Genomic DNA, 10,960 nt, shown 5'->3' on the forward strand with positions numbered 1-10,960 from the left:
GTGTTTTGGTTCTCTTAAAAAAGTTTTTTTCAAAAACACATGTTTACATTGTTTAACTATTTTACCTTTTCTGATCTTTTTTTTTGAGACATGATGGTTTTACCCATAATTTTTATAGTTGTTGCAGAGAAAACAGTTTAAGTATTTTAAAGATAAATTTTAATTGAAAGTCATTTATATATTTTAAAAACTCTTGAATGAAACTGGTATTCAGTATTTTATGATGATATTTAATTAGTTTTAAAACATACTTAAAAGGTTCTGTGAAAGTGATGTAAATAAATGTTAAAATTACTTTTTATTTCCTGGATGTGTTGCTATTTCTGTAGTCATTTGACTCCATGATTAATAGAAGAATTGGGGAGAATATTACAAATGTGACCTCAAGGGTAGTTTATTTCAAGTAGGTATTTAAAAAACAATGAACTTAGTAACTATGTGTACCCTTTGCTAGAGAACTTCAAGTTAAATCAGCTGAAAATTCAGCAGGGAAAAATGAACTGGGTTATCCACATCTCAAAGGTACAAAGAAATAGAACATTCCTCCCCTATGTACTGTCTCTGAGCTGGGAGTCAAGGAGATTATTTTACTTATGGTTTAATTTAAAGGGGCTTATTTACAACATATTTATATGACAGTTTGATATGCTTTATTTTTCTGCAGGACTCAATTTACTGGAATTGTCAACTCTACCAATTTATGTGCACGTTTCTCTTCCACTATGAGCAGATCAGTTGTATTGCACATTTGTCTGGCTTTCTGTAGCCTTCTACTTCTCATCTTTGCCACACAATGTCTGGCCTTCCCCAACATGGAAAGAAGGGAGATAGCACCTGTTCATGAAGAAAAAGGGCAGTCTGAGAGGCTGAACACAGATGACCTAGAAAATAACTCCATTACTTCAAAGTACACTCTGGTCTCTGAAGAACCAATGATAGTGTTAGCAGGACCATCAACAACGTCATTAAATAAAGTATTCCCTAGTAACAAAGAAACCCCTCCTATAGGAGCTGGGCTCGCGCAGCCTGATAGCCCTGGCATTTATACTGCTACTGAGCCAGTGATCTCAGCAGGGCAAGAAGTGTTTGGTTCCAGCCAGCCAGAGAGAATGTCTCCTGAAAGCCGACTTTCCAAGGCCATGTTAACCAACCCTATCACTCCAACTGCTTCTCTGAATATCGATGAGAAGGAGGAATCCTCCCGTAGTACCATCATTCAGCCCATTGTGGAAGGGACCACCGAAGCAACACAAGGTTTTCTGCACTATGTGGATGATCAATTGTTTGCAACTGAAAATCAGGCAGGAGTTAGTCTGGGACATTCACCTTTATCCTATGTGAATGCTAAAGAGATGCTAACCACCCGTCCAAGGACTGAGAAATTAGAAGCAGACCCAGAGCATAAGACGACTTCTTTTCCTGGTGCTGAGCCCACAGCAGGCACTGAGCCTTCCCAGATGACAGCTGATAATACCCAGGCTACTGCCACCAAGCACTGGCTCGCAACCTCCGAGTCCACCCTGAGTGTTGAGCCAGAAACTGACAGCCTGCTGGGAGCCCCAGAAGTCACAGTGAGTGTCAGCATAGCTGTTCCAGCTGTCTCTGTCGTAAGTGTTGAGTGGGATGACACCAAATTAGAGAGTGTAAGCCAGATAAAGACCCCAAAGCTTGGAGACAATACAGAGACTCAGGTGAGAATGGAAACGTCTCAGATAACCCAAGTAACCAATAATGGTATGGAAGGCGTGGAAGGGGGCGAAACTTTGACAGAGGCTGCAGATGTGGCTGTGAGGCTGCCTGAAGGGGAAGCACACAGGGGAACAAGCCTGCTAATAGCACGTGGGGATGAGAGATCATCTGCCTTCACCGATCAAAGTTCCTTTACCCCGACAAGTCCAGTGGAAGGTATGAAAGTCTCTGTGGAAAACCTGGTCCAAAATACTGCAGACTTCATGGAATCCACCAAGGAGAACAATGCCATGCTGTTCTTAGAGACCACTGTTTCCATCTCAGAATATGAGTCTGAGGCATATCATCCATTGGGAAATACATTTAAAGGTAAAAGAAAGAAAGAAAAAAAAGAAAAATAAGCTTTGTTTAACTTGGAATGTTTCTGTTTGGTTTTATTATTTTTTAATTGACATATAGTTGACACATAACGTTGTAATGTTTTAGATGTTTTATGTTTTTTATTAAAGTGACAATTTAGAAGTTATCTAAGTTTTAATGAAAAGCAAAAGTAAATAAATAAAAAATGCATTTTTCATAAAAATTACATCCAAATATAACCCCTGCATATAGACATGTGGTATTCAAATGGGAATAATTTGCGTCATGCCTTCTGCCCGCCCCCGCGCCAATCATTTGGCAATGTTTGGAGACATTTTTTCCAGTTTTATTGAAATGTAATTGACATATGGCACTGTGTAAGTTTAAGTTGTGTGGCATAATGATTTGACCTATATACATCATGAAATGATTATCACAATAAGTTTAGTGACCTTCCATCAACTCATATAGATACAAAATTAAAGAAATAGAAAAACATTTTTTTTTCCTTGTAATGAGAACTCTTAGGATTTACTCTCTTAACTTTCATATATAACATATGGCAGTATTAATTATATTTATCATATTGTACATCACTAGTACTTATTTATCTTACACCTGGAGGTTTGTACCTTTTGACTGCCTTCATCCAGTTTCCCCTTCCCCTATCCCCTGCCTCTAGTAACCACAAATCTGATCTCTTTTTCTATGAGTGTGTTTGTTTTTGAAATATAATTGGCCTAAAACACTGTGTTAGTTCCTAGTTAGTTGCACAACATAGTGATTCGGTATTTCTATACATTACAAAATGATCACCATGATAAGTCTAGTTACCAGCTGTCACCATACAAAGATGTTACATATTTATTGACTATATTCCCCACACTGTACATTTCGTACCTGTGACTCATTTATTTTGCACCTGGAAGTTTGTACCGCTTAATCTCCATTACCTATTTCTTGAGACATTTGTGGTCATCACAGTAGAGAGCATCTAGGGGGTAGAGGCCAAGATGCTGCTAAACGTCCCACAGTGCACAGCAACCAAGATATATCTGAGCCAAAAAAAAAAATATATATATATATCTGAGAAACCCTGATATAGATTAATATTTTTTAAACCTTTTATTATGAAGATGTGTGTATTTACAGGAAAATGTGAAAAAAATTAGCTATATGTTTAAATGATATAATCAACAATGTTGGATACTTACTTATACATTGTTGTAAAAAGTACTCACATTCCTGATATTTCTTACCAAAAAGCCTTAGGCAAATATTTATCTCATAGTATTAACCATATGAGTTCTTTGACTTTGTTTTCCTAAAAAGAAATTCTTCTAGAAATAAGGGGGAAAAATACCAGTACAGATAAATCCTCTCTGCTGGCTTGATTCTGCACTTTCTACTTCCTCGTGGCTTCTACATCTGTGAATTCTATGAGCTGACAATCCTTGCATTTGTTGCTGATGGGTGACTTTTTTTTTTATTGTGTATAGTTGGTCAGATAACAGAATGGGGAGGGAAAGACTTAGTGTAATGTGCATATGCTCATTCCAAATTGTTTTGGAATATGTACAGCTGTTACTCCAGCTAATGGAAAATATCAAATTAGTTATATGTTTTATAAAGTGTTATGGAGATTGAATTAAAATGATAAAAGATTTAATTTTACATGTCCAATTCATTTTTTAAAGACTGTAAGACTTAGTATACTGGAAGTTTTCGTAGAAGCTTCCAGAAAATGTTTTGTAAGTTGGTTTTTAAATTCTATTAAGAGAGTTGGGTCCACATGACCATAAAGATATTAAATGTGACCAAACAAGAAGTTTATTTCAGTTCTCCATTACACTTTAAGATATTCCTGGAGCACTAAATCATGTAGTTCCAGATTATTCACCGCACAGTTGAATCCATGATTCTTATGTACTAGACTTGCATTAGCTTCCATTAATACAGCCTAAAAAAGTAAAATGAATTTGGTAATTGATTGTTTTTTTTTGATAATTGAATATGCTCCTTACTTAGTCATAATTACCTCACTTAACTACAGTCTTTTAACAGGCAACTTCTTTTAATTCCCAGCACATAGCACAATATATGGCACATAGTAGGTGCTCAGTAAATATCTGTTCATTGAATGACTAAATGAAGATAGAGAACCATTCAGACTAGAATTATCTAATCCGACTGCCTGCGTTGTCCGAATTAATCAAAAAGCTTCTAAATATTCTTGGTAGAGAGAGGAACGGTCAAATAATTCCTTTCAACTTTACTTTTTTTGCTGTTTTGTAGAGTTAAAAATAATGTGAAAAATTGAGATTATTGACAGCAGTAGTAAGAGAATAGCCAAAAAGCTTTTCTACCCATTTTCTGGTGATTACAAGTATTTCTGAGAAGTAAACCACTCAATCCCACACAATCTAGTTTTAGGAAAGGTCACTTTTGCAGAACAGGTTTGGATTTCCTCCTTGAGTCTCCTTCTCAAGATCATTAAGTGACCTCAAAGCCCCTGCCCAGGGCAGATGCTGATCCTAGTGACCTCAAGGAGGGAGGGATATGTGACAACTACAGTCTGTGGAGCCCCCAGGAGGGCGATAACTTTCACCTTTTCTCCACCCAGAGAGTGACATTGTCAAAAGAGTGCTTCAGAAATATCCTAGATTGTGTCTTATCCCAGGAGCTTCTGAAGGAGCTGGAGAAACTGAAGAGTCATTAGTTTCTGAACGAAGCCAGTGGCACCTGGTTGCATTGGCAGAGGGACTTTGGAACTGTTCTGCCCATTAAGACATTTTAATCAATCGAGAAGGTTTAGTCACACTGATGTGGTCAGCTGGTTTCACAACTGAGTTTGATTAAAATTTTTCCAATCTGTTGGCCTCAGTTTCTCCATCTGGAAATGGGGAAGACAAAATTAAATCTAAGGGCCTTCCTTCCTTATTTGTCTAAGAGGGGTGTCTAAGGTCTCGGCTCACCCCCCCTGCAGGGCTGGTAACTGTGACTGATGAACTGTCATGACCAACCCATTGTATTATCCTACCACGTTCTTGAAGTCAACTTTCAGCAAACCTACTGGCTGTGTTCAGATTTGTTGACTCCTGCAGGTTAGGCTCTAGAGAAATTTTATACAGGAATTCTGTAAATGTGATGGGGGTGCAGGTTGTGTGTTTTACTCATCATTGGAAAAGAAAGAGGGAATAGTGGTGGGTATATGTGAATAGCTGATGATGGAAATTCAGCCAAGGAACTGGGGGTGGCTTCCAATACTTGGAAGATGGACTTTTATCCCTGGGTGTCCTGAATTTTAACTCTTAATTTTTACTCCATTAAAATGCCTTAAATTTCAAAAAAAAAAAAAAAACAAAGAAGTAAACACCTCAAATGCCAATCATTTTAGGGCCCAGGGACTACTTAAGACATTCTCTTCTTCAGGGAATGCAATAATTTCTTGGCATTTTTGGGTATTATGAACAGATGAGGATCCTGAGATTATAGTCAGTTCTCTGATTCAGCTGGTTCTTCAGCTGTTTTACTTGAAGATCAGGTTTTAAAAGCAGTCTATAATAATTATATATTTTTTCTCTACAGGAATTGGGAAGAACGAGAGATGTGGAGAAATTCTGAATGTTATTTTAAAAATTCCCATTACTATTTCTAGCTCTCACTCTTCTTTCTCTAACAGCAGTCACTTATTCAAAGTATTATACCATGCCCATTTTTGAAAAAATTTATTTGTTTTATTTATTTATTTTTGGCTGCATTGGGTCTTTGTTGCTGCGCACGGGCTTTCTCTGGTTGCGGTGAGCGGGGGCTACTCTTCGTTGCGGTGCGTAGGCTTCTCATTGCAGTGGCTTCTCTTGCTGTGGAGCACAGGCTCTAGGCGCGCGGGCTTCAGTAGTTGTGGCACGTGGGCTCAGTAGTTGTGGCTCGCGGGCTCTAGAGCGCAGGCTAAGTAGTTGTGGTGCACGGGCTTAGTTGCTCCGTGACATGTGGATCTTCCCGGATCAGGGCTCGAACCCGGGCTCGAACCCATTTCGCCTGCATTGGCAGGAGGATTCTTAACCACTGTCCCACCAGGGAAGGCCATACCATGCCCTTTTGATATTTCTTGCTGTTTCATGAAACTATGAGCATAGAGTGAACATTTATTTTGACATATTTTTTCTCAAAAGTGTTCATTATGCTTTCAAAAATGAGGGCAACATGGAGAATGCATACTGCTTAAAATGATAAAGCTATATATTATCTTCTTATGGTAAACATAGCATTGTCTTAGGTGCTAAAGATACAAAAAGGGCAATGAATCCTATCTCTCAAGAGATGTGTGATCTTATTTCAGAAAAAAAACTTAAACAATGGCACAAAGAGCAAATATGAATACGAAACACAAGTAAGGTTGTCTTATAACCAGGTATATCAATCCATCAAATGTAAAAATCTCCAGTTCAAAGAAAAAATAGTACAAACTGTTTGGAGACCAAGAAATGGAACTGCTTGTACCAAAATACATCCAAACACTATTTTAAAGCAAATAAATTGCTTCTGAGGAAAAATATTTTTAGTAATAGGAAGAACAATGAAGTCATTAATAAAAACTTTGAGAAAACCTTTTCACCTATTTCTAGAATGTTATTTCTCATTGCATAATTTACTAGACTTGGTAATGTGCTAAGATCTATCCAGGATTAGTATTTAAAAAAAGAGAGATAACAGAGTCTTCTAGAAATTAAGTTTTCACAGTGGCTCAGTATTTGAAACTTCCAGCATAGCCCCTCCCTAGGAGGGGGGCAAATATTAACCCTTATAAATAGTCTTTAATAATGTATTTAAGTGGATTATAATGTTGTAAAGAAAGTGGACCTGTGATAGATACGTCATACCCCACAGGTCTGTTTCATTCTGTTTTATGATTTAAAAGCAAGTGCACATCTTCTACAGAGGCTACTCCAAGTTGTTCCTTAGGCAATGGCAGGATTTCCTTTCTCATGGCTGAATAATATTCCTCTGTGTATGTGTGTGTATGTCTGTGTGTCTGTGTGTTTATCCATTCATCTGTTGATGGGATAAGCACAGTTAGCACAGTGGTTAAGAGCCCTAACTATGTAACCTTAGTCAGGTTCCTTAGCCTTTCTACACCTAAGTTGTTTGTAAAATGAGGTAATAATAGCTGATATTTATTGAATACTTACGCAGCACTGGGCACGTACTATTTTACATGTGTTATCTAATTTACTCTTTGTAAAAATGCTATGAGATTGATACTCTTATTATTTCCATTTTACCACTGAGGAAGCTCAAGGCCCAGAGAAATTAATTCGTTCAAGGTCATACAGATAGTAGGTGGCTGAGTCCGAATTGAGACCCAGGCAAATTGGGTCTAGAGCCTGCGTTCTTGGCCACTATGATATATGGCTTCCATAGAATATTAGTACCTACCTCCCCTTAGTATATATGGGAGGATAAAATAAGATAATGCCCGAGAAGCAAGAAGAACTACAATCCTGCAGCCTGTGGAACAAAACCCATATTCACAGAAAGATAGACAAGATGAAAAGGCAGAGGGCTATGTACCAGATGAAGGAACAAGAGAAAACCCCAGAAAAACAACTAAATGAAGTGGAGATAGACAACCTTCCAGAAAAAGAATCAGAATAATGATAGTGAAGATGATCCAGGACCTCGGAAAAAGAATGGAGGCAGAGATCGAGAAGATGCAAGAAATGTTTAACAAAGGCCTACAAGAATTAAAGAGCAAACAGAGATGAACAGTACAATAACTGAAATGAAAACTGCACTAGAAGGAATCAATAGTAGAATAACTGAGGCAGAAGAACGGATAAGTGACCTGGAAAACAGAATGGTGGTATTCACTGCAGCGGAATAGAATAAAGAAAAAAGAATGAAAAGAAATGAAGACAGCCTAAGAGACCTCTGGGACAACATTAAACACAGCAGCATTTGCATTATAGGGGTCCCAGAAGGAGAAGAGAGAGAGAAAGGACCAGAGAAAATATTTGAAGAGATTATAGTCGAAAACTTCTCTAACATGGGAAAGGAAATAGCCACCCAAGTCCAGGAGTCTCATACAAGATAAACCCAAGGAGAAACACGCTGAGACACATAGTAATCAAATTGGCAAAAATTAAAGACAAAAAGAAATTATTGAAAGCAGCAAGGGAAAAACGACAAATAACATACAAGGGAACTCCCATAAGGTTAACAGCTGATTTCTCAGCAGAAACTCTACAAGCCAGAAGGGAGTGGCATGATATACTTAAAGTGATGAAGGGGAAGAATCTACAATCAAGATTACTCTACCCGGCAAGGATCTCGTTTAGATTTGATGGAGAAATCAAAAGCTTTACAGACAAGCAAAAGCTAAGAGAATTCAGCACCACCAAACCAGCTCTACAACATGTGCTAAAGGAACTTCTCTAAGTGGGAAACACAAGAGAAGAAAAGGATCTACACAAACAAACCCAAAATAATTAAGAAAATGGTCATAGGAACATACATATCCATAATTACCTTAAACGTGAATGGATTAAATGCTCCAACCAAAAGACACAGGCTAGCTGAATGGATACAAAAACAAGACCCAACTATATGTTGTCTACAAGAGAACCACTTCAGACCTAGGGACACATGCAGATGGAAAGTGAGGGGATGGAAAAAGATATTCCATGCAAATGGAAATCAAAAGAAAGCTGGAGTAGCAATACTCATATCAGATAAAATAGACTTTAAAATAAAGAATGTTACAAGAGACAAAGAAGGACACTACATAATGATCAAGGGATCAATCCAAGAAGAAGATATAACAATGATAAATATATATGCACCCAACATAGGAGCACCTCACTATATAAGGCAAATGCTAACAGCCATAAAAGGGGAAAGCGACAGTAACACAATCATAGTAGGGGACGTTAACACCCCACTTTCACCAAATGGACAGATCATCCAAAATGAAAATAAATAAATGACACAGTAGACCAGAGAGATTTAATTGATATTTATAGGGCATTCCATCCAAAAACGGCAGATTACACTTTCTTCTCAAGTGCACATGGAGCATTCTCCAGGATAGATCACATCTTGGGTCCAAATCAAGCCTCAGGAAATTTAAGAAAATTGAAATCATATCAAGCATCTTTTCTGACCACAATGCTATGAGATTAGAAATGAGTTATGGGGAAAAATACGTAAAAAACACAAACACATGGAGGCTAAACAATACATTACTAAATAACCAAGAGATCACTGAAGAAATCAAAGAGGAAATTAAAAAATACCTAGAGACAAATGACAATGAAAACATGATGATCCAAAACCTATGGGATGCAGCAAAAGCAGTTCTAAGAGGGAAGTTTATAGCTATACAAGCCTACCTCAAAGAACAAGAAAAATCTCAAATAAACGATCTAACCTTACACCCAAAGGAACTAGAGAAATAAGAACAAACAAAACCCAAAATTAGCAGAGGGAAAGAAATCATAAAGATCAGAGCAGAAATAAATGAAAAAAAAAAAAAAGATAATGCCCATCATGCACTTAGCACTGTGTGTATGGCACATAATAAGAACTCAGTAAACATTAGTTATTGTAATTAGTATTCCTTTAATTCAAAATGTCAAGTTCCTGTTCCCCTTCAGGAATGCAAATGTGAAAATTAATATACACAAGTGCTTCTGACAATTTTTAAAAAATTATTTATTTATTTATTTATTTATGGCTGCATTGGGTCTTTGTTGCTGTGCACAGGCTTTCTCTAGTTGGTGGTGAGTGGGGGCTACTCTTCATTGTGGTGCATGGGCTTCTCATTGCGGTGGCTTCTCTTGTGGAGCACGGGCTGTAGGTGTGCGGGCTTCAGTAGTTGTGGCACGCGGGCTCATTCGTTGTGGCTCGCGGGCTCTAGAGCACAGGCTCAGTAGCTGTGGCTCATGGGCTTAGTTGCTCCACGGCATGTGGGATCTTCCCAGACCAGGACTCGAACCCATGTCCCCTGCATTGGCAGGTGGATTCTTAACCACTGTGCCACCAGGGAAGTCCCTGCTTCTGAGCATTTTTGAACTTAGTTTTGTATAATTTGTTTCTGAACAAATTGATTATGTTGATATTCATAAAAGAGAGCTCAGCTGTTGATTTTCCTGTTTTGTTTTAAATGTTATTCTGTTGTTTTTTATATTAACATCTTTATCTCTGTCTTAGATTGATTCATGACTCCTGAAAACAGCAACACTGAAAACATTTATTTACTGGCAGTTTGTTTCTCTCCCTTCTCATTCCCTGAAATGACTGTCTGCTTTTTTGTTTTTAATTATTAATTATATAGTGACTTTTTCAGGTATAGGGATTTAGTGTGTTTAAAAATGTTGTTTCCTCCCTTTTAAGACATCATCACTCAAGAGATGACAACAGCTGTTCAAGAAGCAGAAGCCACTTTATCTTCAGTGATGCGAGAGCAGCAGGTTTCTACCCTCGAGGTTACCAGAGGAGATGTCGAGACTGGGGGAGGAAAAGAGTTGCCCTCTGCCACAGCTGATGCTCCTGGTGTTACTCAGCTGTCGAAAAAATGGGAGCCTCTGGCCACTGTGGTTTCAACGACACCTGTCCCTCTGTCTTTCGAAGTTACTCCCACTGTAGAAGGTCTGTAAGGGAGAGAATTGTGCTCAGTGTTTTGGGGGTGGATCTTTTCTGAGTTGATGAGGAATAGAATGAGTGAGGCAGATGGCCCTGTCACCAGGGTGCACACACACACACACACACACACACACAGACATACACATGCATACACACGCATACACAGCACACATACACACATACATACACGCACACACAATACACAAACATACACACACACACACACACACACACACACACCTCACCTGGAAGTATATTTTTTCAGCAG

At 38.1% G+C, this 10,960-nt stretch overlaps 1 protein-coding gene across 1 annotated transcript in view; it reads left to right on the top strand.

Annotated features, from left to right (window-relative positions):
- Window positions 1-679: 679 nt before the first annotated feature.
- Window positions 680-10,960, top strand: part of ARMH4 (armadillo like helical domain containing 4) — a 130,806-nt gene continuing 120,525 nt past the window's right edge. Inside the window, 3 exon segments of the mRNA XM_007466051.1 lie at window positions 680-706; window positions 708-2,058; window positions 10,444-10,698. Coding sequence (XP_007466113.1) covers window positions 701-706; window positions 708-2,058; window positions 10,444-10,698 — 1,612 coding nt within the window. The 5' untranslated portion in view covers window positions 680-700.

Source organism: Lipotes vexillifer, unplaced genomic scaffold (genome assembly GCF_000442215.2).
Source record: "Lipotes vexillifer unplaced genomic scaffold, Lipotes_vexillifer_v1.1 scaffold25, whole genome shotgun sequence".
NCBI lineage: Eukaryota > Metazoa > Chordata > Mammalia > Artiodactyla > Lipotidae > Lipotes > Lipotes vexillifer.